The sequence below is a fragment of the Mixophyes fleayi genome, chromosome 4, assembly GCF_038048845.1.
Source record: "Mixophyes fleayi isolate aMixFle1 chromosome 4, aMixFle1.hap1, whole genome shotgun sequence".
In the NCBI taxonomy this organism is placed as follows: domain Eukaryota; kingdom Metazoa; phylum Chordata; class Amphibia; order Anura; family Limnodynastidae; genus Mixophyes; species Mixophyes fleayi.
In genome coordinates this window covers 27520211-27547453 of record NC_134405.1, presented here as the reverse complement: position 1 = coordinate 27547453, position 27243 = coordinate 27520211, and the positions used below count along the sequence as shown (strand labels likewise).

At 40.7% G+C, this 27243-nt stretch overlaps 1 protein-coding gene across 1 annotated transcript in view; it reads right to left on the bottom strand.

Annotated features, from left to right (window-relative positions):
• Positions 1 to 6235: 6235 nt before the first annotated feature.
• Positions 6236 to 27243, bottom strand: part of LOC142150596 (NXPE family member 3-like) — a 45217-nt gene continuing 24209 nt past the window's right edge. The window contains exon 6 of the mRNA XM_075205796.1: positions 6236 to 6768. Within this exon, the coding sequence (XP_075061897.1) occupies positions 6236 to 6768 (533 nt within the window). The remainder of the gene's footprint in view (positions 6769 to 27243) is intronic.

The following is a 27243-nucleotide window of genomic DNA, read 5'->3' as shown; positions in this document are numbered from 1 at the left end:
TATTTGTATGCGTTACACATTTTAAAATGCCTATTTTGCTATGCACATACCATGTTCCCTCTAAATGCTGAAAGTGTACACGAAATTAACTACTAAACAACCAAACACACATACAAACCTACTAACGAAACTCATTTTCTATATCTGAACATTAACACCATAGAGTGTGTTTGTAGGCTATGGTGTGTCTGTGGCAAAGGACAAAAGAACCACACATAATAATATTATATTTACCAAGTATACCTGTTCCACAATAGTTAGGAAAGCAATACATATGGATTTATGTGTATTCAAAAAGAAATCACTGCACTATAGTAATGGTACAAAATGGCATGACAACAGATTGCTGAGTCATTTCCAGGATAAGATATATTTATTACATATATGAATCCAAACGTGCTAACACAAAAATAGCAAAGAAGTTAATGGTCTGTGTGTGTCCAAGTTCCTTGAATGAAGAGATGACAATATGGCCAGACTGAAGAGAGACATAAGCAGGCTTGGAGCTCTGGAGAAATACTTCAACATGTAGTGAGACACGAATTGCACCACTCCAAAATCCACGCCAACGCACCCTGTTGAATGGAAATCAAGCATTTAATATTGCAATATTAGCTCCCAAATAACTTGCATTTAGGTATCTATTCGATGACTTGCTAATCAATAATTTTAGCACTGTATTGAAATGTGTAAAAAAGCAGGTAATACTCTACACAATAGTGTCAAATAATGGCTTGTGTGTTTGAGCTATATCTTTGAATCTGATTGTACTTTTTGACATGATTACAAACCACAAAACCATAGGTAACATAGCTAGCATATGTTTGGTTTGCACACCCACACATTCCAGGCTTAGTAACGACATTATTGTATGGAGCACACTCACTTGACAGACACATTTTAGTGCTGATAACACTATATGACTTACATTTGTCAACACCCTTCACCATGGCAACATCCACCAACTCATAAGGAAACTGCAATGACCCAAAGGCCAGCACTCCAGGCCAAGTGTAATATACAGCCTGTAGATTTAAGAAAAAACAAACAAAGTGTGAAAAAAGACTACTACAACACACTATATGTGCCAAACAATAACCTATAAACCTGACATGGTTAAATGACCAGAGTTAGGGTACATTTAAAAAGTCACAATTTAGCAAACACATTATGACACTAGGGGACATCTACATACTAGAGCATTAGTGCCTTTTGTGACTTAGCTAATACAACCATCAAGTGTGTAAAGTCTGGACTGTGCAAACTGTAGCAAACATTCAAACCAAAAATCATTAATGTTGCGACATTAGGCTGTAGATGAAATCTAACACACTAAGGTGCATTTAGCAAAAGACATTGAGGCAAAAAGTAGAGGCATGAAAATATACTTTCTACACACATTGTAAAAGTTAAATACAGGTTGCCATGTTTTTTTAAAAAAAATTATTACACATATTAGACATTTCACTATCACACCAGTCCATGTCTATTCATATTGACATTTGAATTTACGATACCTTATATAATTTAACCTTAAATAAGCTTGCAGATGATTTGACCAAGCAGCTTTGAAATGTGAAGTTAAAAAAAAATGCAAACAGATACATTACCTCAAAAATAACGACCCACAACATAGCTCCTGAAGTTGGAGCCACGCACTGCTTCACGAGGGGGGTGTAGTAGATCTTGCTCCTCCACCTCCTCCTCCTTCGCCTCCTCCTCCTCCTCCTCCGCCTCCTCCTCCGCCTCGTCCACCCCAGCAACCTCATCCATGACCCCTGGTGCCCCACTCCTGATGGCAATATTATGGAACACCGCACACAGAGCGATGATCCTACACACCTTCCTCGGCTCATACATCAGGGCACCACCAGACCGGTCCAGGCATCTAAATCGAGCCTTCAGAAGTCCAAAGGCCCTTTCTATGACCGATCTGGTGGCCCTATGAGCTGAGTTATAGGCCTCCTTCTTCTCTGTGTGTGGGTTCAATATAGGAGTGAGGAGCCAAGGGCAGGAGGGATACGCATTGTCTCCTATGTAGGAAGAGAGGAAAGAAAAAAGAAAAAAAAAAATTAATACCTTTTAAGAGTACAACTATACGTGAAAAAAATGTAATGCTATCATTCTAATATATGAGGCTAAACTACATTCTAGCCCAAATAGTAAGGTTACAAAGTCTTAATACTGTATAATTAGCATCCTAAGAAAACTAGCCATGTCTATTAATGCCTCTAAAACAAAGGTAAATCCACATTAGAGATTGGCAAAGTACACCTAACTAATAATTACACACCTGCCGGAGTCCATTATTCACAGGACACATACCTTTTACTAATAGGTGACTTTCAGTTATACGCCTACATTAGCATTATATCTCTTACTATTCAAAACATTGATACAATCACTCTATAGTAGCGCAATCTATAAATACAAGGCACATGCACTATCTTACACATTGTGTAACAGTAACATCTCATGTACTATATTATACTTTAACAATCTATGTCTGCCATACAATATTACTAAAAATTTATAGTTGAGGGAACCATTATTTGCACATAATTACCAAGAAGCCACGCATCTCCATGTGATCTGACACCCCCTTGCCTCTGTTGCAATCTAGGCCACAACCATGAGTTACGAAACGCATAGAAGTCATGGGTACTACCAGGCTATTTCGCAACCAGGTTTCGAAACAGGAGAGACGGGTCACATATGGCCTGAACGTTTATTGAGTGAAAATGCTTCCGGTTCATGTAAACCGAAGCATCTCCACTCAACGGCACCAGTGCCACATGCGTCCCATCTACAGCCCTTATAACGTGCGGAAAGCCAGCTATGGTGGCAAACTGCTGCTTGATCCGCACAAGAGACTCCTCTTCGAGTGGCAGATGGATAAACTGCCGGAGCCGTGACTGAAATGCCCTCAGGACAACCTCCAGCACACGGCTGAAGGTCACCTGGGACATTCCTGCCGCGACCCCGACAGTGAACTGGAATGAACCAGTAGCACAGAAGTGCAGTACCGCCACAAGTTTGGTCAAAGGCGGTACTGCTGTCGGGATGACGCTCTTTGGCTCAAGGTCACGCTCCACAATGCGCAGGGTGTCCAAGATCACATGTGGAGGAAGCCGATAGCGACAGACAACCTCCGCATCTGACATCCCAAAGAGGCTGACACGTGGCCTGAAGATGCGCTCCCTCGGATGGCGACGTTAGTGTAGTTGCTGGTTAGGACGGGGCACAGGAGCAGGCCCCTCGTGATGCATAATGTACTCCAACTCCAGGAGTGCCTGTATGTGTTTCAAAAGGAAGAGGTCACAAACCAGCACCTACGTGAAACGTTTAGACTTTGCATTGTCTGACTTTGCCACAAATGACACAACCAATACTTACAATGATGTCGTTATTCATGCTTTCACTTAATGGTGTAAAAGGACAGTCCATAAGTAGATGAAAGTAATGTGGAAGGCGAGTTTGTTATTAAAAAAAATAAAATAAATTAGAACCACATTTAGAGAAACAAACCATATTCATTGTCCAAACACCATCTAGTCATATAGAACCACCACCAAAGTGCTTGCAAACGTGATACTTACCATCGCCATAGACCCTTTCACAAATCACATTACTTATATTCAACCTTATGTGACGTACAAATGTGAAGGGAGTGAAACACTAAATACAGAGTGTTAATGTGTCTTTCAGGTAGGGACAAAAAACACCACTTCAAAAAAAGTGATTAGAGGAAAAAAAAAACACAAAAAAAAGCCTGCCCATTCTTACTGCAAGGTGTTTTAACAAGGGGTATGTAATAAACAATTTCTGGTTTCTACTTACCACACAGACAGACAATATTTTGTCTATAAATGGCACTGTTCCGAAACAAATATTATTGGGCGAAAATCACCATACAGATCCTATATCTGTGGGGGAGGGTCAACAGGTAACAAATAAAGTAAGGAAAAGGGATTATATTGATTAGTTTCAGTACTTTCTAGAGGTCTCTATGCAGGGCTGCATCTAAGTATACACAGTGGGCTAAAGAGTCAAACTCTGCAGCTAAGCAAACACTTTTCCACTAACCTTCTACATTAAAACCACTAGTACAGTACATTAAGGCCTTTCAGCACCAATTTTGAATTCTAGCTCACCAACACCTAGCTAAATAAGAAACATACTGAGGGCTGAGCAAGGTACAGCAGTAAACAGCAGATGAAAAAACATTAGACCATCTACGGTCTACTTACCCAGAACTATGAAACTCCCAACAACACAGAAGTGCAAGCAAGGTATTTTTAACTACCACTGTAATTAGTTAATTATATGCCGGTGAGTACGCCGGAGAGTATGCCAGACAGAAGTCATAAAGAACACACAGGTGCGTACAAATTAAATAAGTGTGTTTTAGCCTTAAAGTCACCTGCCAAGTTAGCAAAGTAGATTCAATGTACGGTAAGTCGAGATTTAACCTATTATTACAGATGTTATTCATGCGCTTAGGTGTTATTGCTGTGGCAATATTAAGGTAAAAAGAGTTTTTACTATAATTATATTCCGTAGAAATCATTTACATGTATTAAATTAACATGTGCAAGCTTTATATGTGTAGTGGTTATGTATTCCACCCACCAATGCTAAGTGCAGGAGTTCGAACCCGAAGCACTAAGCGATTTATGAGCCTCCATTAAGAGTACTCACTAAAGTATAACATTTTCAAAAATATGCAAATGCTTGTAACATATCGCAAGATACGCAACGCACTCACAAATTATTATTTTTTCCTTTTTTGGGGGTGAAGTCTTTCAAGCTCCTGCTGCTTTAGTCAAACAATTATTTTTCGTTATGTGTGTTTGTATGTAGGGTTATAAATTTAATAGAACATTATCCGTCATGCCGTTCATAATAAATGCAACCTGACAGATTTGTCAGGCCTAAGACAGCGATTCAGCTGACCGAAATAGTTAATGTGCAGTTTGGTGTGGGTGTTTCAATCAGAAGTATACTTTAGTGGATAAAGAAATGACCTTGCAATGATAAGGTAATGAGTTTGAGCCCCGAATGATGCGTGTCTGTGGCTAACCTTTGTTTTTTAGTGTATTTATTCCAATCTGTGACTTATCTAGGAGTGCTTTAGTATATGGTTTGGTGTGTAATCTGCCTCTATGTCATGTTGAACAGTGTGATCACTTACAACACAGCAAAGCAGTTGTTGCCAAAAACTGTATTGCAAAGACATAGGAAATCTGTACTGGCAAAAGTAGAAAAAGCTAAGTGAAAAAAAATAAAATTGGATAACAATATGAATATACTTTTGTTTTCTAATAATCAACATGGATATACTTCAATATGCATACATTTTTACTCTGCATGTACCAATTATTTCAGTGTATAATATTTGTAGGTCTTTTGACTTTTTACCATGTTTTAAGGAAACCAACTTATGATAGAAGTTGCTGGTCATCTTTCATTGTTATTCTATTCTGTTGAAGCACAGGCAGCACAGTTTAAGATGAGCAGATTCATTGTTTACCCTTGTGAATTCAATTCTGACTATAATGTGTTTTTTCTTTTCTTTTTTTGGTCTAATTCTGCGCCAAGGGATTATCTATTAAATTAAGGTAATTTTACATTACTTCCCTCTACCAGCCCCCAAATAATATTACTAGCCCTCCCACCTCAGCATTACAACACACTACCACACAAGCCCCCACATAAAAATACTACAACCCCTAACCATCCCTCACATAACAATAATACACCCCCACATAACATTAATACATATGGGTAGGAGAAGGAAGAGACAGGAAGAGGAATGAAAAGGAGGAATGGAACCATACTTATTAAAACTAATTCAGTGGTAATAAAAAATTGTACTAATGTCCTGAAACTACCAACTTGGCCTGATAGAGAGAACAATGGTAACAGGTTCATCATTTACTGTAATATTATTTATTAGGTTTGTTATAAGCTTTATTTTATAGTAGTAAAACGCTTTTAAAAAACAAGTATATAATAACCAAATAGTTATGAAACATTCCATTCACGATAATTTTATTTGAATCCTCTAAAAAAAAGCCCCCCCCCCCACAAAGGTCAAAGAACAAACATTGTTAAGATAACAGCGTTTATATTAATATATGTTTTACCTAACTATTATCATATGACCAACTAATGTCCATACCAAAATACAAGATGGTAGCATTTGTTTGGTGACTAAAAAGTGTCTTGTCTCTCATTGTGGACATATGTAAGACAACATAAGGTCCACCTCATTCCTTACAACTGGTGGACCTGGGTGCATGTCGTCAGGAAGATAGTGGCAGGATGTCATGTCCCAGGCATCCACGATAGTGACAGCCATTCCCTTGAAGGCCGCCCTCAGTAAGATGTCCAGCTGAAGAGACAACCAGTCACTGCTATGAATTAATTTGTCACCTGTGTTAGCTGATTTAATTATCACAGTTGTCTGAGGGCTACGGAAAAGTAAAGATGCAATTGCCCGACGAACCCGGTCCAACCTTTCTAAATAGACCCTCACAGGGTAGTTGGTGAAGTGGGCCCACAGGGTCAGTACAACAATAGTATGAGGTCCACCACCAATTCCAGCTAAGTGGACTGACTCATAGTGCAGGTCAGAAATCAGAGTCTTGGAGGTTCTCAAGGGAAGTCCATGGGACCTATATCGCATGGCCAGACCAGCATTAGCATCCACTGCTAGCAGAGGCCCTGGATAGTAATTTGTATGCAAGTCTATCCTCTTGAGACCTACGGAGCAAAGAAAAAATAACTATTGTTACCTGACCATCATCATATTATAACTATAACAATTATATTATAACTATTTCAACTCTCATTAATGAATTCTACAACAATTTTACAGCCTTCCAAAATTGGCTGTAAAATTATTTACCTGGGTGGTGGTGGCAATTTCATTACCTCAATATAAAATAAATAGATTTGACTAAATTGTTTCAAGAAATAGAATGTGCAGCTATAATTATTAAAGGACAATATTATTTTATATGTCCATCGAAAGTTGCACATGCGGTTTCAATTTTTAATTATGTAATTAATTTGATCAACATCTTTATCCTGGTAATCAAGTGTGCTCCAAGCCATGATACATAATTAAGGGGAAACTATAACATAAGACTTTGTTTACACAAGCAATGATGTAATTTGTAAGGTTGAGCTATCAGCATAAGTACTGAAATGCTTAAGACTTTCTGAACAGTTGTCACCACCTCCTACTATGTGTGTCTAATTCTTAGGGGTAAACTTATCAAGCCTCGGATTTGAAAAAGTGGAGATGTTGCCTATAGCAACCAATCAGTTTCTAGCTATCAGTTTGTAGACTGTTCTGAATAAGTGATAACTAAAATCTGATTGGTTGCTATAGGCAATATCTCCACTTTTTCAAACCCGCAGCTTGATAAATTTCCCCTTTAGTGTTTGCATTCCAAGCCATGCTAAACATGCAAGATTGGACGGGGACTGCTTCTATCTAGAGGTTTTTAACTAAGCAATCTGTATTTGGGACATTGAATAAATGTGGATTGTGAGTAATATGTATTTGAGCAGCAAAAATATCTGTTATGAAACTAGTACAGTTGTCATCGGCAAGATGTTTAGGTGGATCTATTTAAGAAAGATTTCTCACTGTACTGAGGTCTCCAATATAAAATGTAATGGCGGGGTGCTGAGAAGGAGCCAACATAATATTACTCATATAAGACAAAAAGTTCTATTTTAGATTCATCCATTCACAGAACATTCTTCCAGTAGTTTTCTGACTCATCCAGGTGGTCTTTAGCAAACTTTAGGGGGACAGTAATATTCTTCTTATAGAGAAGCAGCTTCCTTGCTGTCATCTCATGGACATTATTCTCGTTCAGTGTTTGCCTTACCTTATTTTTATGACTCAGATGTAGATATGAACACATTTAAGGTCACATTTATGCAGAAATTCAGAAATTTAAAAGGGTTCTCACACATTCTAGCATCTATATCTATTGTAACACTTCTGACACTCTCTGACACTGACACCAGATACAGACAGCTTCTTGCTTCAAATAAAATGGTGCTTTATTGTTTGTATCACAATAAACAGCAATACTTGTCAGGATGACACCAGTAAATGATCCCACATTGTTTACATCTCCTGATGAACCTAATGCTAATTAGACACTTTAGTCTCCTAACTGGACACTGGCCAGCTCTTCTAGCATTGGTCACCTTGCATGGCAGCACAGTATAGATTTAAATTCCATAAACACCTCCCTTTAATCTAATTACCTCAATAGGCCATCTGTGCGAGTTCAGCCTAGGAGTCTTGCTATGTGAATATTTAACCATGTCTGTCAACTTAAGCAGCAACTTCCCCATGACCTCACCTGTCCCAATTGAAGAGATGCGTGGCATATAGGCCTCCTTGCCACATCCCCATCCTTTGTGATGTGGACACCACATCTCTGTAAAAGAGAGCCTCTTTTACTATCTCAAGTGTCCTCTCAACAACGCTCGACAATTAAGAACACTGTTTTGAAACAGCCTGTCCTCTCTCTGTTTCCACTCACAGCCCTTATCTTTCTAAAAGAACGTTTGTGATCCATTTCCAATTGTGTTTGTATTATGACGTTGGGGTAGGTTTACTGGCACAAGCCCTACAAAACCTCCTCACTGCTACGTAGATTCTGGGCCAGTAAAACCTGCGTAAAATCTGTTCCCTTGTTCTCCCTTCCACTAAGTGTCCGCCACCCATCTGAGTGTGCTACTTTTCTCCCTTCCACAGTTGCCATTCAAAACACAAATCACAAATCATTTTTGACAAAATATACTGGTCTACAGCCTGCCGAGTTGGCAGCTCTCGCTATAACACCAACATTTTTTGCCACTTTAAATCCATGTTTTAAAGTCACATCCTTCTTTTGCTCTTGTACAAAGTTTGTCAAAGGCAACAACTCTGGATAATTAGACTATTCTACAATCTCACCAACAGGCAAGGCAGGCACATCCTTGATGTCACCAGCCAATGTTAATTTTGTTTGCTCAGGCTTGCCAAAATGATGAAACTTTTTTGGCAGTTTTGCCATTTCCCCCAGGATAGCATTCTGGGACGGCAAGTCCCAAGACCAAGTTCCACATACTGTGAGTTCCTTGGCAGATCCTTTAAAACTGAGCTTCCGGGGCGTGGTTTGGACGCCATCTCGGGAGGTCGCATGGTGTGTGAGCTCCTGCAAACCGGTGGCCAAATCTATATTTTCAGGGCTTCCCCCTGCCCTAATCACCCCCTTAGTGGCTTCTACGTGGTCCTTATACCCCCGGGACACTTCTGAACCATTTCCGGGCCCCGGATGTCCGTGAACAGCTAGCGGTTGAATTACTGGCCAGCATCGGTGTGCCGCAGCTCCCGGGGTCACTACATCCCTCCGGAATACCACTCACCCTGATAGTCTCCTCCGGTGCCCGCCTGCCTCGCCACCGATTCTCCCGCTGGTCTTTGAGAGCGAGGGAGCTCTGCCAGGAGCCGTGCTGTGTACCCCTGCAAGCCTGACATTAACTGGCGGAGTGCAAGGGTGGGAGCCCAGCTGAAGTACTCCTGAAAGATCCCTGGTGGGTGCTCTCTTGTAGGCGGCCCCCCCTCGAGTCCTCCATCAGCAGAGGCAGACCGGATGTTGGGGCCACCATTATCACCTTCACTTCCGACTAGTTGGGAGCAGAGCCCTCTGGGAGGTGAAAGGAAGGAGGAGAACGTGTATGGAGCCCATGTTCAGGTCAGAATACCACAATCCATTATATTAAGGGGTGTCCTCTCACCCTAGCCAGTTCTGATTCCCTGGACACACTCTGTCTGCTCCGTTTACAAAAGTTATCAGACCAGGGTTCCTACAGCCTCTGTATCGCTGATATCATTGTACCCCTTATAGTGAATCTTTGGCGCCATCTTGTGGTGAAAATTGCAAACTACAAGTGTTATTATTATACAACAAATCCTTGAGAATCTACTTGTAGATAAACCAGCATTACTGAATGCAACCCGGTCGCCTATTATCTCAAGCAGAATACCCTGCTGGAATCCCTTAGACCTTTCCTACAACTGTACCTCCTGACATCCCATCACGTAGAGTTCAGACAGGAACTTATCTATCTTTACAAGGTTCCACATGCCAATGTAGCCCTGATTATGGCCGGCTAACGATCGCCCCCCTGGGGAGGGGACTCGGGGGTCTCCTGATCAGTACCACCCATATGGGTTTCCACTTGTACTCGGGGATGTCGATGTGTATGTAATCATTGTTTAAATGGGGAGAGACAAAAAAAACAACACCCCCACAAACAGCATCTCAAACACCTTCACCGGACCCTGCAGATTCACCTCAATCCACTTCGTCGGCATCATCTATCATCATGTCAGAGAAAGGAGACTTAGGGGAGATTTTAGCCCATCTGAAATCTCTTCCAACTAAAACGGACATTCAAGCCCTAGAGTCTTGGATACAAGAGGCCTTGCAATCACAAATTGCCTCAATCAAGTCGGAACTTTCTCAGATGTCTGAAAAGATTGTTTCCATAGAGGACCACTCAGAAACGGTTGATACACGAATTGACAATCTCCAGAGTATGGTCACTCAACAATTCGGTGAATTTCGTAGAAGATTAGACGACCTCGACAATAGAGGCCGTCGCAACAATCTGAGAATAAGAGGTGTTCCAGAAGATATCCCCCCTCTTGGAATTACGGATGCTCTCACCAAAATATTCAATGAGCTTTTGGAAGCAAACCCAGATAATCAAATTATCTTTGACAGGTCTCACAGAGCGTTACGCCCTAAGAGTTCTCAGACTGACAACCCACGTGACATCATCTGCAGGTTGCATTACTTTTCAGTCAAAGAAGCAATCCTCAGGAAGGCAAGAAGAGTGTCTGGTATAGACTTCAACGGTCACGAAATTCAAATATTTCAGGACTTGTCCTGGTATACATTGCAACAAAGACGGGCTTTAAAACCCCTTACTGATGAACTCAAACAGCGCTCCATCCGGTTCCGATGGGGATTCCCGTTGAGTATCCAGGTTAACCACGAAGGGAAAACAGTGACCCTCCATAGCCACTCGGATGTTGGATCTTTTTGTGAAAATCTGAATCTGCCTAAAATTCAGATTCCTGATTGGGACAATCTAGCTATGGCGCAAATCCCCCTTCCTGCCTCCAATGGAGGAGGTTGGCAGAAGGTCTCAAGGAACAACAGAAGATCTTGCCCAATGGTTCCAGTTGGTTCTCAGAGTGGGACCTGATATCGAAGTTTTGTTTGTTTTGTTACCTCGTTTACTTACCACTGCTACTTGTCTCAGTTTTGGATCATTGATCCTGATTAGGATTGTATAGTTACATACCACTCACATATGTTGTCAGATGCTTCTCTATTATTAGCAATGTTCAATAATAGATTTATGTTAAACTTTTCTCTCCCTATTGATCTTACTTACAATTATTTGCACTAGTACCAATAATAATATTGTTATCTGAATGGTTCGAACTGGGTTTATCCCAGGCGAGCCATTCCATATACATCCCCTTTGAGTTTATTTTGATATTTTGATATTAATCTATAATTACAAGTATAGTCTCATTTCTCATTTCTGGTCGGAAGATTCCCGACGTCCCCTGCTTACCCTTGATTTTTCCGTCCTGTTAGATTTGTCCAGGGGTCTCCTTGCCCCCTGGTCTGTGTGACGGTTGCTTACAATGTCATTTTCCATGTTTCGATTTTTAATGATCTGTTTTTTGTATGTATTTTGTTTTCTTTTTCTCTCGTTCTTCTCCCCCTCCCTTCTGTGCTTTCCCCTTCTTCCCCCCTCTGGGAGCTTCTCTAGTGTCTACAAGTTGGTTGGTGTGAATCCTTCCTCATGGTTGTGCCCAGATTTTCCAGATGTCATAGTTGGGATCTTGGCCGCCGATCTCCTCTTCAATGGATAAGTTGAAATGTATTTCTACTAATGTTAGAGGTCTAAATGTCCCCCAGAAACGTTCACGCCTTTTGCATACATTACATATAGATAAAGTAGATGTCGCATTTGTCCAGGAAACCCTCTTTAAAAAAAGCCATGCCCCCACACTCGCCAACCACTACTACCCCACAGGTTTTTTTTAGCAATTACTCGTTATCCAAATCTAGGGGTGTCGCAATTCTTTTCGCAAAACACCTACGCCTTTCCGATATCTCCACTACGGTGATAGTAGAAGGTAGAGTCCTGCTTATTAAAGTTAAGATTTTTGACCAACAATTTTCTCTAGTAAATATATACGCTCCCAATACTTCTCAGGTTGCGTTCTTTACCAAAATTTTGACAAAGATTAAAGACCAATTAGAAGGTGTGGTTGTCCTAGGCGGTGACCTGAATTGGTCCTTTCTCCCCCAAATTGACTCCTCGACTGGTGCTCCTAGGACCTCTCTTCGAGATGCCCGTAAGGTTAGGAGGGAGTTTCACGATCACCAGCTGGCCGACGCGTGGAGAATATTTCATCCTGCAGATAGAGATTACACTTTTTTCTCATACCCTCACTCCTCTTACTCTCGCATAGACTATCTATTTATAGACCACAGAAGTCTGGACCTGGTAGACGACTCCTGGATAGGACAAATAACGGACTCTGACCATGCCCCGATATATTTGTCTATCAAATTGGTTTCCCCTCCCCCCAGACAGTGGTCTTGGAGACTCAACGAATTGCTGATGCAGGACCCATACTGTAAATCACAATTGAATGATGCTATTGGGGAATATTTGGATATTAACGATAATGGAGAGACGGCCAAGTTGTCAGTTTGGGAAGCTCACAAATGTGTTTTGAGGGGGAAGTGTATTCAATTAGGCTCATTTCTCAAGAAGCAGAAGGATGAGGTTCACAAAGCACTCTTATCAGATATCAAGAATTTAGAAACTAAACACAATAATACTTTGTCCCCTGAGACCTTGGTGGAACTCCATAATAAGCGGTCAACTTTAAATTCTCTACTAAATGATCGCATGAAAAAGGCTTGGCGGTGCTGTAGAAACAAATTTTATCAATGGGGGGATAAGCCGAGCCGCTTTCTTGCTAGAGCCCTTCGTTCCCAACATAACCGCTCCTACATACATAGCATACAAGACACTGGAGGCACCACTAGGCACACAGATAAGTCCATCGCTGAAGATTTCCATTCCTACTGTGCAAAGCTATATCACATTCGATCCCAGGTATCTGAAAACGATAATGCCTGGGCTGAGGAAGCTATAGGAGACTATCTACGGGGTATTGATTTTCCAAAAAATCTCCCAAGAGGCAAAAGATCTTTTGGATTCTCCCTTCTTTCAGAACTAAAGGGAGCTATAAAATCTTCCCCCCTTGGAAAAAGTCCTAGCCCTGATGGGTTCTCCATATCATATTAAAAAACATTTATGGATAAGCTATGTCCCATTCTGCTAGATGCTTTCAATGAAGTGTTGGAAACAAAGGGTTTTTCGCCACAGTCGCTGGAAGCGCATATTACAGTTATCCCTAAAGAGGGTAAGGATCCAGCTCTATGCCCTAGTTACCGTCCAATCTCCCTTCTAAACGTAGACATTAAACTTTATGCGAAAATCCTTTCAAACAGGTTAAAGAATCTCCTCCCGGAATTAATTACAAATGACCAAGTAGGATTTGTACCAGGCAGAGAAGCAAAGGATAATACTACTAAAATTATTAATCTAATACATTACGCCTCGTCTGTTAACCTGCCCACAATTCTCTTGTCAACCGACGCAGAGAAGGCATTCGATAGAGTGGACTGGGGCTTCATGAAGGGGGTACTTCTCCATATGGGACTTGGCCCCTCTTGTTTACAATTTTTTTGGGCCCTGTATAGATTCCCTTCCGCTAAAGTTAGAGCAAATGGCATTTTATCCGACCCCTTTACCATCTATAACAGCACTCGTCAAGGTTGCCCATTATCTCCCCTGATATTTGTACTCTGTATGGAAGCCTTGGCCAGGGCAATTCGATCTAACCCAAATATCACGGGTTTGCAGATTGGTAAAGAAAACTACCGATTGGCCCTATTTGCAGATGACTTGCTTGCGATCATCACAAACCCCATTACATCATTACCTAACCTGATGTTAGAATTCTATAAATTTGGTACTCTCTCCAACTTCAAAAAAAATTTCTCTAAGTCGAATGCTCTTAACATTTCAGCCCCAGAACAATCAATAAGGGGCCTCAAATCAGCATTCCCATTTAAATGGCAGTCTTCACATTTTTGTTATCTTGGGGTTTCTATCGCAAGGTCCAATGACCAGCTATTCCAATTGAATTTCCCTCCTCTTATAAATAAAATTAAAAAAGACTTGGCAACTTGGTCGTCCTCCAAATTCTCATGGTTTGGCAAAATGAACATCATAAAAATGAATGTTCTTCCCAAAGTACTCTACCTGATGCAAGCACTTCCGATTATAATCCCCCAGAGATTCCTTGACAGTCTCCAGCGCTTGATACGCGACTTTGTCTGGGGAGGTAGGAGACCCCGATTTAAGCATGCTCTTCTTTATAGGTGGAAGCATCAAGGAGGGGCGCAATTGCCGATGCTCCAGGGTTATCTTCAGGCAGTTTTTCTCAGCAGGATAGTGGATTGGACCAGAGGGGGTGACCTCAAACAATGGGTGGTTATTGAAAATGAATTTAACACAACTCCGCTAAATGTGGTACCTTGGTTATCTAAGATACCCAGAATCCTTCACCCAACCATCGGTCCAACCTTAAAGGTTTGGAAGAAAATCCGTTTTGGAAAAAGCATCTCAACCTTTCCTTCACATATCACCCCTTTGTCTTCAATCCAGACTTCCCACCAGGCCAATCGGGTTCTGACTTCAAAAGGTGGTCTCGGGCGGGAATCAAGGGCCTCGACCAGCTGGTGACGAATGGTAGACCTCTCTCTTTTGCGGACCTACAGTCAGCTTTTTCGCTTCTCTCCACTGAACATTGGAAATATGTTCAAATCTTACATTACATTAGTTCTATTGGAGGAACCAGAACTCTTAACAGACCTCCAACTCCATTCGAAAATCTATGCTTGTCCAAATCTGCTCCAATCCATATTATATCTGAAATTTACAAAATATTGATGGAGGACCAGTTCAGTTCTCCGCCTCCTTTTGTTAGATTATGGGAACGGGACCTAGCTCCACATATAACCCCAGCATCCTGTCAAAAATTTTTCACAAATACACACTCCTGTTCACTAAGCATCTCAGTAATAGAAACTCACTATTAGCTCTTGACCAGGTGGTACAGATGCCCTACTCTGTTACATAAATTTAATTCCCAGTTATCTTCTTCCTGCTGGAGATGCTCCCGTTCCCTGGGTTCTTTAATTCACATTTGGTGAGAATGTCCACTTATTACCCCATTCTGGAACGAGGTCATTAGATTATCCAGTATTATTGTGGGACATGAGGTTCCCAAGGATCCTGGCTTCTGGCTACTTTCATACTCCCCTACTCAGTCCTCAAAATATAAAAAATCTCTACTAAAACATCTCAACAATGCGGCTAGGGCAGTTGTACCGACGCGTTGGAAATCCCGAACGCCCCCTCTGATTATGGACTGGTTCAATAGAATTGACTATTATATGTCCATGGAAGACATCATCCTCTCAGCCAATGACAAATTCACAGAATTCTTGGCCACATGGTTTTCCTGGATTGAGTTTAAAAATTCAGAGAATTTCAAGATAGTTTGTTCTTTACCTGTCTGCGCTTGTTAGCTCCCCTCCCCTCTCTTCACCTTCCTTATGTGTCCTCTATCCCCCCCCCTATTTCCCCTTTCCTTTCTTGTTGTCCATCTTTGTCTCCCCTTCCTTTGGGGAGTGTTTTTTCTTTCCGAGTCTGTGCCTTATTACCAATTTAAAACTTTTGCGTAGTAAGTTACGTCAATGCTCCGGGCTATTGATGGTCCATTTGTTACAAGTGTTTTGTACTGACAGTATTTTTTCCTAATTGATCATTCTTTTGGTCAAGTTTGTAATAATTATTGCTCACTCGCAATGAAAATAAAGAATTTAAAAAAAAAACAAAAACTGAGCTTCCGACCAGTGTCTCAGTTGCCGTCATATCCAGCCAGACCTGCTCACATAGTACCAATTTCTAATCATGTTTATCGGGATTAGTGCACTTGGCTTTAAGATGTCCAAGCTGTCCACTCTTGAAACTCCTTTGGTTTGACAACTTCAGAGCTCGACCATGACCAGCAGCATCACTGGCCAAACAGTGCTATAAGGCTCTACTAACCAGACAGCGCTATGAGGCTACACTGACTGGAAAGTGCCATGAGGCTTCACCGACTAAACAGCACAATGTAGTACCATGCACTGAATGGCACTAAGAGAGATCTCATTGAAGGCTGGAACTCCAGGTCAACACTAGTGAACACTCTCATCCTCAGTGTTCATCAGCCTGCTCAGAGAGGCTGCCAAGACCACAGTTTTGTCATGTCATTGGCATGCTTATCAGAAAAAGTATTTTCTTTATGGAGCAATTGTTCAAGATTTTCACACTTTGCAGCTAGATGAAGCCTCTCTAAACTGCATTCCACGAGTTCCTTTATCGACTCTCTTTATGTGTGCACATTTTACTGAACCATGACAAGCTCTTGTGTCAGCGCAGCCATCTCTTGGTCATTATCCGCTGCTATCTCTTTAAGAGCTTCCAATGCTCTTTTCATTTGCTTCAAACAACTCTTGCAATTCATTTGCAAAGGACTCAAAAACAGCTTTTTGTACTTTTATCTTTCAACAAATTGCTGCTTTAAGACTCTCAACTCTTTTTCTTCTCTAAAAGTTTTCTCCATGCGATCATACACTGCCATGCCCACATAATATTCTATGAAAGTTTTCTCTAAGCATTCATACTCTTCCCTGGCCACATAATCTGACCCAGGTAACACCAGGCTTGCGCAAAGAGCATGAGATTTTTCAACTTCACTTCCCCTCTGCAAACTACTATGCAATTTTTCCAATTCACACTGCTGGGAATAAATTTCAAAAAAGTGCTGAACAGCTCTTAGTATATTGCTCATTTCTCTGTCTCTCCCCATGCAAAATATTTGCTTTTTATGCAATACAGCAATATCTCCACTACAACTGACAGCTTTACAACAGTTTGGTGTGTGATAGTGGCGGCATTCAATACTATCCACTCACCACCCTTGCTTCTGGAGACTGGGTGGACAGCTGTATGTTGGCTGTCCTTTACAGATCCCACACTGACACCACTTGTAGCACTTCTGACCCTGATGCCCCACAGTCATCAGATACAGACAGCTTCTTTCTTCAAATTAAACTGTGCTTTATTATTTGCTCACAATGATCATCGTTATAATCACTAACATTTATTTATATAGCGCCAGCAAATTCCGTAGCACTTTACATTTGGGAACAAACACAGTAATAAAAAATACTGGGTAATGCAGACAGACAAAGAGGTAAGAGGGCCCTGCTCACAATCTTACCAATCTATGGTACTATGGGAGTTGGATACATGAGGATAAATCTTCATATTGCATTTCGGTCCAGCCAGATTGCAAAGATAAAAGTGATTAGCATGCTATATGAACCAGTTACACAGCAATGTTGGTCAAGGGGTCTGAGTGTTGTTGTCTTGTGGGAATTTTGTAAAGGGTGGTAATAGGGTAACCTATGGAGATTAAGAAGGTGGTTAAGGAATATTATAAGCTTGCCTGAAGAGGTGGGGTTTTCAGAGAACATTTGTAGACCAGAAAAAAAGTCTTATTTTGTGAGGGAGGGAATTCCATAGAGTGGGTGCAGCTTAACAAAAGTTCTGTAAACAGGAATGGGAGGATGTAATGAGAGTGGATTAGAGACGCAGATCTTGTGCAGAACGGAGTTTTCGAGGTGGGAGATATTTTAAGACAAGTGAGGAGATGTATGTTGGTGTAGTTTTTTGATGGCCTTGTAGGCTAGTAGAAGTATTTTATATTGGATTCGGTAGAAAATAGGCAACCAATGTAAAGACTGACAGAGTGACTCATCAGAGGAAGAACAATTTGCAAGGAAAATTAATCTAGCTACTGCATACAAAATAGAATAAACACAATACAATAAACAGCAATACTTGTCAGGTTGACACCAGTGAACAATCCCATGTTGCTTACACCTCCTGGTGACCCTAATGCTAACTAGACACACACACACAAGTGGAGGTATTTTCCACAGGCATCTTAAAAAGGAGGTAGGTATTTAGCTGGCAATCTGCAGAGAAAAGCTATAGGCAGAGTTACACATTTATACACTAGTTCACTTACGTTAAAGTGGTACAGGTGGTGGACATACGAGTGACAAAATAATAGTAAAGAGTCTGGTTTAACTTACATATTTTGGTGGTTTAAAAAACATAATTTCCACAGCAAGCAGTAGCCTGGCAGGGTGTATCTGCAATTAAACAGAGCACCTGCAAAAAGCTCAGTTTTAAAGGCAAGGTGGGAGTGTCATCTGGCCCAGTGTACACATGGCTTTGAAAAGATATTGTCTGCCATGTCCCATTAGTCAGAGAATCTGTCCCAAACCCATGTACAGGGCACCTCACATCCCATTGAATGGATAGCCAAGGACCTAGTGGGGCCGTTGGAGAAATCTATTTGTGGGCACCAATATATACTACTGATGCTTGACTATGTGACCTGATATCCAGAAGCAATTCCCATACGGAACATAAAGTCCAGCGCCATTACAAGTACAGCATGTATTGATGTTTACAAGCTTGAAAATTCCCAAGGAAATTCTTATGGACCAGGGCTCCCTGGTCAAGTCCAAGCTGATGAAGGACATGTGCCAGTTGTTAGGGGTGATGGCTTTTCACACCTCCATGTACTATCCACAGATGGACGGCTTGGTAGAGGGCTTTAACCACATATTAAATAACTTTTAACTAAGGAAAGCAGAAAGATTGAGACACTCTTATCCCATATTTGATGTTTGCCATCCTTGTGGTACCTCAAGCCTCAACAGGGCTTAGTCCCTTTGAATTATTGTTCAGGAGACAGTTTGGGGGTATCTTGGATATGTTGAAGAAAGGGTGGGAGTAGTAAGACTCCATGGAGCCAAATATGGTCAAATATGTGTCCCAGATAGGGCCCATTTTAAAACAACATGAAAAAGTGGCTCAGGAATGGCAAAAGAGAAGTTATGATAAAAGTCTTGTAGTTCCATCTTTGAAGACTGGGGACCAGTCCTGGTCCCATTCCAGTAAAGCAAACTTTTGGTACAATGAGGACACCTGTCCTCGGGTAGTGAGTACTGTCATTTAGAAGTCTGAAATTCCCATAAAGCCAGCTTTATCTGATAGGTAAAAACAGCAGATTGAGGAAATGATACGTCGGAACAGGGATGCCTTCTCTCCCATTACTGGGCGCACTACTTTAATTGAACCATCATTGTCACGTCGCCGGGAGTTGTTGTAAAGCAGAAGCCAAACCGCATTCCGGAAGCCAGATGGGTTGACATTAGAAAGGATATTGAAAATATGATCCAGCTGGACATGATTGAGGAATCCACTAATGAGTGGAACAGCCTTATTGTGCTTGTCCCAAAACCCAACAGAGAATTAGGTTCTGTAATGGCTTTAGGCGGCTTAACAATATATCCCAGTTCGATGCCTACCGGATGCCACGTGTGGAGGAACTGGTAGAAAATCTAGCTGATAGAAATGATCTGACTTCTTTGGCAAGTTACACTTACCTCCTCAGCCAAGCCAAATAGTGCATTTTAAATCCCTGATGGTCTCTTCCAATATAAAGTCCTACCCTTTGTGTTGCATGGGGCACCTGCCGCTTTCCAAAGGACCATGAATAAGTCGCTACGACCCCATACAGGGCATGCAGCTGCTTATTTAGATGACATAGTAATTTATACCCCTTACTGGATCTCACATCTGTGCAAAGGAGCTTCCACTTCTGTATTTGTCTGAGAGGCATGTTGGTGTCAGTAGCTGAGAGGGGGTACTGGCGCTGAATTGCTGTTTGGAGGCTTCTGGGGTACCTCTTTGGTAAGTTAGGGCTCAATTTAAAAACACATATGTATGACCCAAATATATGGGACTCTCATTGTTTAGAGTTAGGACCACCCTATTAGCAAAAGCACCGTGGAGTGACGGGTGGCTTTAACATACATTTGCAAATGTGTGCAACTAAGACTTTTGCATTTTTATCTACAGTAGAAATGGCAGGTCTTTTGCTGGCTATAGCAGTGTGCTGGGGAAAAATTTGTGTGTTGTTCCTTTTAGGATAACCCCACCCTTTCAAGCACCTGCTATAGCCTATAAATTGATTGAGCAGCTTCCACTTCTGTACTTCATTGAGATCTGCAAGATTAACAGCTTATCCAGAAAAGTGTGCCATAGCTATGAGAAAAGTCAAATATATTGGGCTACTTGTCAGGAACCCCAACAGCCCGCAACACAAAACCCGGAGTATGCTCAGAAGTCTGGTTTTCGCTGGAGCCTCTAGGGTTGGGGACAGGCTTGGTTGCAGACAGGGTCGTGAATTGTGCACTGACTGAGGGGAACCCAGTGATAGAGGGTAGGAGCAATGGCAGAGTGAGGTCCAGGCAAGGGTTGAGGCCGGCAGCAGACAGAATATCCAGTACACAAAACCGGGGTCAGAGGTCACAGGCAAATCAGCAGCATAGGAGTCCAGGCAAAGGTCAATGAGCACAGGCAAACAAACGAAGTCAGTAAACAAGCAAGGGTCGGCAACAGTAATTAGAATCCAAAAGATACACAGGGAGCAAAGGTACACAGCAGGCTAGTATGCAAGCAGGAACTATAACCGGCAGGGGAGGATTGCCTCTCTCTGCCTTAAAAATGTGCCCCAGCCAATAGAAAGGGACTGGGGGCAGGACCTTCATTTAGCCACCTTGCTAAAGTATTGATTAGCGCGCGCGCCTGGCTTCCCTGAATGCTGGGACACGGCGCTGCCTCTGAAAATGTCCCGGCCGTTGCCCTGGCAACGGTTGGGGTAAGGCAGAAGTGACGTCCCGGTCATCATGACGATGGCCGGGACGCCGGATGACAGCGGGGAGCGAGTCGCGGCGGTATCCAGAGCCGCCGTGGCTCGTAACACTACTATTACATACCGAGCCTGCCAATTGTTCGGTCGGCTCCCTGCTCACTCACCTGGGGGGTCTCCTGTTGTGGCTACCTGTCAGGGAGACGCTGCGGCTCCCTCTGTCTGGCGCCATCTTGCTTCCGGTCTGCGCATGCGCAGACCCATTCTTTAACAGCTCCCATTCATTTCCTTTGGTTGGTGCCCTCTATTGGTTGCACTACTTAAGGACGAATGTTTTATTCATTCACTGCCAGTTCTTTGAGTCTTTTCCTCCTGTGTGGATGTGTTACTCGTGACTCCTTGTACTCTCCAGTTTCTATACAAAAGAAATATGTATATCGCACCAGGTAGACCTCAAAAATCCTAGAGGATTGGTCAGATAAATTATAAAAGGGAATTTTATAGCACCATTATGAGGCCAATCAGCCTAGGAGTGGTGCACCCACACATAATAATAGTAAATATATGTTAAAGAAAAGAAATGTGTAAATGGGGCACTGAGTTAATTATATAAATAAAATCTTATGTAAATTTTATTGATATGCATTAAAAAAATGTTATATAATACATTTAAGAACACAATTAGCAATATATTAAAATATGGTATTGGAAATGAGGACCTAAATAGTTAACTGATAAAACTAGCAGACACTCTGCTAGAACGCACCTTTGGCCCTGTGGGGTATAATTTTCTATAGGTGTAGCTGAGATTATGTGGCTATATTTATACTACTCCTCATGCCCTTGTCTGATAGGCAGTTGTTTAACTCCACCAGATATAAGGTTCTGTTTGAAAATGACAAAGCAAATAAAGTGGCGAGTATAGGAGTAGATAATAGAATATAATAGAATATAATAGAATAATCGCGGTATACATACTTCTTTTGTATAGTAATTTTGTTGTTTTATGCAACCCTATACCAGCACAGGATATTTTATTCCCTCCATTCGGGATATTAACAGATTTATGATTATCTGACCCATGGCGGCCTTTAGTATAAGTAGTGATCTCATGAAGAGACAAGACAAATGGCAAGGGGATACTGATGTTGAATTTTGCCTTGACACTTTTGAGTTTAACAGCTCAACCAATGGCTGGACACAGCCATTACATGAATTAAAAAATCTCATGTATAAACAGAAAAAGGTTTTTTGGAATAAAACTATATTTAGTAATTATTTAAAACACCAGATGATTCCAAGGGTTTGAGACCCAAACTCTATCCGGCATTTGATCTGGCCAATGCAGAATTGAAAACAAAGTGGGAGGTAGCCCTGACTGGATGCTCTAATGAACTGATTAACATACTTGTAGAACATGACAATTTGCTCTTGAAGTCATACTCTGAAGAGATCATCTCATTGGGAGAAATATTAAAACAATTTGAGGGTTTAGATCAGTTCCAAAAATCGTACGACAAGTTTAAACAGCAACTAGAACAATTTGAAAAGATAATTGTTGATAAAAAAATAAATGTATTTGCAAGGGATAAGAATGACTATCTAATCAACAAGATATTTAAGTGGGATCTTCAGAAAACAAAGAAATCCTCAGGTTACTTCTGAGGTTCAGTCGTCTGAAATTGAAACCTCAGACCAATCCCACATTTCTAGGGACAATCAAACCTCAGTACGGGATTTTTTAGGTTCAAACCTGAGATGCAGAGAAGGAGGAGGGATGTTAAATTTAAACCAATACCAAGGGGGGGGGGGATACCAAGGTAAAAAAATGGAAGGCTGTCGAGGAACAGGAACTTCCGTTACAACAATTACCCCCTCTGAGATACAGTAGAAGACAACGTTATTAAAAGATAAGATGAGGGTCATTAATCTATCAGATAAGCCCATTAGCCCAGATCAGATTTCCCTCCTAGAAAAAGGTCTATCATTTTCACCCTCCCAACATATCAATAGATTTAAATGGGAAAATGACCTGATGCTCTTCTCTAGAAAACTTTTGTTAAAGAAATATTTTTTCAACAAAACAAGAGAACAAGCGACCACCAGTGATTTGTATCTAAACCCGTTAATTTGCGATTGAACTCTGCAGAAGAAGCCCTAGCATTACAGATTTTGGTGGAACTGGACACAACTGACAGTCTGACCACTTCTGACAAGGAATCTATGGAAACAACTATGCCATTTAAAAAAAGAAAAAAAAATCCACATTTATGCCTTATGTCTCTATCTGCCCCCAGGTAAAAACATATAGAGATTTTGTGTCCAAGAATTTGGACTGTTTATACGATTTGATACAACACAAGACCATGAAGAAATGTAATGTTACTGAGGGTGAGTGGAAGGCACTAAAAGAGATAAAGAATTGGGATGATATAGTGGTCAAACTGTCAGATAAAGGTGATAATGTGGTATTGTGGCCACGTACCAAATATCTGAGTGAAGTCTATCGTCAACTGAATTATGTCAATTGTTATATGCGCCTAATATTCAACCCAACAGCGAACTATTAGTCAAGGTACAACACTTTAATATGTGATGCACTTGCAAGGGGAACTATTTCACGGTTGGATTTTGAATTTCTTTGGGTTAACCATCCAAGGATAGCTACGTTTCATGTCCTCCCCAAGGTACACAAAGATGAAATTAACGCACCAGGCAGACCCATAATCTCGGGCATGGGTAGCCTCACAGAAAACGCCAGTAAATTTATTGATAGACATCTTCGTCATTATGTCATTAGCCTTGATTCTTATGTGAAGGAAACATCTGATGTTTTAGCCAAAATTAACAATATTACTGTTAGTGAAACGACTAAGCTGGCATCATTTGATGTGGAATCCCTTTATTCAAACATAGTACACAAACAAGGTTTACAGGCGGTGAGGTATTTTCTGGATATGGGAGAAAAAGGATGACCTAAGTGACTTTAGCATGAATCTATTGGAATTTTTCTTAGCGAAAAACAATTTTTTTTTTAAGAAAAATGTTATCTTCAAATTAGAGGGACTGCGATGGGGACCGCTTGCGCACCCATGTATGCACACCTCTTTCAGGGCTGGTAGACAAGGGAGAGAGTCTTTATTGAGGACAACAGTGTATATACTGGCCACATAAACAGATGGCTTAGGTATATAGATGATATACTAATCCTGTGGGATGGAGATGAGAACCTCTTTCTGGAATTTGCTAAAATTCTTAATTCCAACGATTTGAACCTTAAATTGACATCTGAGGTCCATGATGCCAGTATCAATTTTCTGGATTTAACTATATCCAAGGCAGCAAATGGTCAACTAAAAACTGACATATATAGAAAGAAAACGGCTACTAATAGCCTACTGCACTCCACCAGCTCTCATTATCCAGCTGTGATTAAGGGAATTACTCAGAATGAAGCATAACTGCTCGAATGAACAAACATATACCAATAGGCCAGATGAGCTTAAAATGAGGTTGAAATTCAAAAGGTACAGCAAACAAATTATTTATAAGGCTGAGTTAACAGTGAATAAGATGAGTAGAGAAAGTCTTATTTACCCATCTCCCAAGATTAAGGCTGCTGACCCGAAGGTTCGTATGATTGGCACGTTTTGCTCTGAATGGCAACAGATAAATAAAATCTTCCAAAAACACTGGGACGTGCTTAGATCTGACGATGATCTTGGGAAGATCTATTGGGATAGGGTTTCTATAATGTGGCAGCGATCCAAAAATCTCAGGGATTGCATTGTGCACAGTACTTTATCCTCATTGTGCGGCTCATGCCATGCCCATCAATACATGGTTCAAACCAAGGAGTATAGGGATCGTTATTTAAAGATATGGAAGATAAATGGTTTCTTAAACTGCAATTTCACCAATATAATCTATTGCTTGACCTGCCCATGCAACCTACATTGTGTCGGTATGACTAATGAAAAAAATTAAAACAGCGCATCAATTCCGCAGTCAATATATAAATCAGCGTGCTGCTAATAATAACAGGCAACGATGGTGGCGAGACACTTTAAGAGATGCCATGATGGAAACCCACAGGGACTCCGGGCGTTCACTGTGGAGCAGATTAAAATGGGTCTGAGAGGAGGTGATCTTAACTTGGAACTCTTAATAAGAGAAGCAGAGAGGATTTTTCTTATGGACAGCTTCAACCCGAGGGGTCTCAATGAACACAATGATTTCATGGCATTTTAATAAGTCATGCTTATCCTCAGGATATAATATTGTTTTGGCCAGAAGGACCAAAAAATTAGAGTACATGTTGGTCAATACTTACCTCTAATAATTCTTCTGTACTATTTTCTTTTTATCTATTTATTTTATTTTTTATTTTTTTATTGTTCATTGAGAAGTAACACTGAAATGACATAGGCACATAGGATAATAGACATGTCACCTTAAATTATTTAAATTATTTATAGTTTTTTTCACAAATTACATGAGGCATCTTGTCTCATTCTTTGACACTGAAAATCCCGCTCAGCCTTAGCACCACTGATGGATTATATTATAATAGAATTTTTTCCTTGAATTTATTCATGTCACTGGAATGGTCTCCTATATAAGGACCCACATTAATAATTGTTAATGATTTTCTTTTATATTATCTTTTTACTTACACATTTTCTTATATGTTTTTGTGGTGAACAATAAACATTTTCTACTATTAATCTTTCTCACTTTTTATTTAAAATTGTACTTGTATTTTTTCTTATATGACACTGTGGTAATAGTTTTACATCCTCCTTAATCTTTCTGAACTATACATATTGACGTCGTAGTTGACATTTTAGGTCATTTATACTAACATGATGTCTAATTTTGTATTTGTTATGGATTACATCAATTAACCATTTAATAAGATAGATATTACCTGTTATTATTGACATGGCAGTGAAAGTTACTTCCAGCTTTGAAATTTATACAGCAATATAAAATGAGGACTCACTCTGACTCTGATTCAGGACAATTACACATTTCAATGACGATAGTTGAAGTGGGCGTGTAAGGTGGCTAATAAACGTTGCTAGGCATGACCTCATTAATGGGTGGCCCCCCTCGCTATAAATAACCAATTGAAAGGCTCAATTGGGTCGTCTTGAAAAAGCTAGTGTTAGCGAAATGCGCGTCGGATATACACGCGATGGCTCTCTCTGACAAAATATATTTACGAATCTTCGGTGTTTTAGTCTACTAGCGGTTAGGGGGGGGGACTAATGGATATTTCTCCTTAAATAAGTGGGAGTTCCGTATTACAGCTTTATATGTGAGCTTGCTCAGACTATAAGAACAGGAGAAAAGGTTGACATATAAAGGTCAATCTACTCCACGGGATGATCTTTAGTTTGATTAATCCTATTATTAGCTCTCCTGACAAGTTGTGCCAGTTAGGACTGTAGTGCACTCGTCTGTATCAATGTGGGTGCATGTGTGAGAACTAGTGGACATTTATGTAAGTTATTAGCTCTATAGGAGCAATTATCGGAGATTCTCATAACTCACACCTATTATCTCTTGCTTTGATTCTATTATCTACTCCTATACTCTCCACTTTATTTGCTATGTTATTTTGTAACAGACCCTCATATGTTGTGCAGTTAAACAACCGCCCTTCAGGCTAGGGCAAGAGGAGTAGTATAAATATAGCCGCATAAGCTCAACTACACCTATAGAAATGTTTACACCACAGGGCCAAAGGCGCGTTCTAGCAGAGTGTCTACTAGTTTTATCAGTTAACTATTTAGGTCCTCATTTCCAATACCATATTTTAATATTTCACTAATTGTGTTCTTAAATGTATTATAAAATATTATTTTAATGCATATCAATAAAATTTGACATAAGTTTTATTTATTTGATTATCTGAGTGTCCCATTTACAATTTTTTTTTACTTTAACATATATTTACTCTCCAGTTTCTGTCACAGTGTTCTCAGTAATACCTGAACTTCTGCTGCACATTGTTATACTATTACTGATCCATTACCGGTGCTCACCAGCATCCCCGGACCTATGTATACAGCCTGCCACAGTTCCTAGTACTCTTCAGTATCCGCCACAGTGTTCTCAGCAATACCTGAACTCCTGTCGCATACCGTTATACTGTTCCTGATCCAGTATCAGAGTGATAGGCCAGGAGGGAT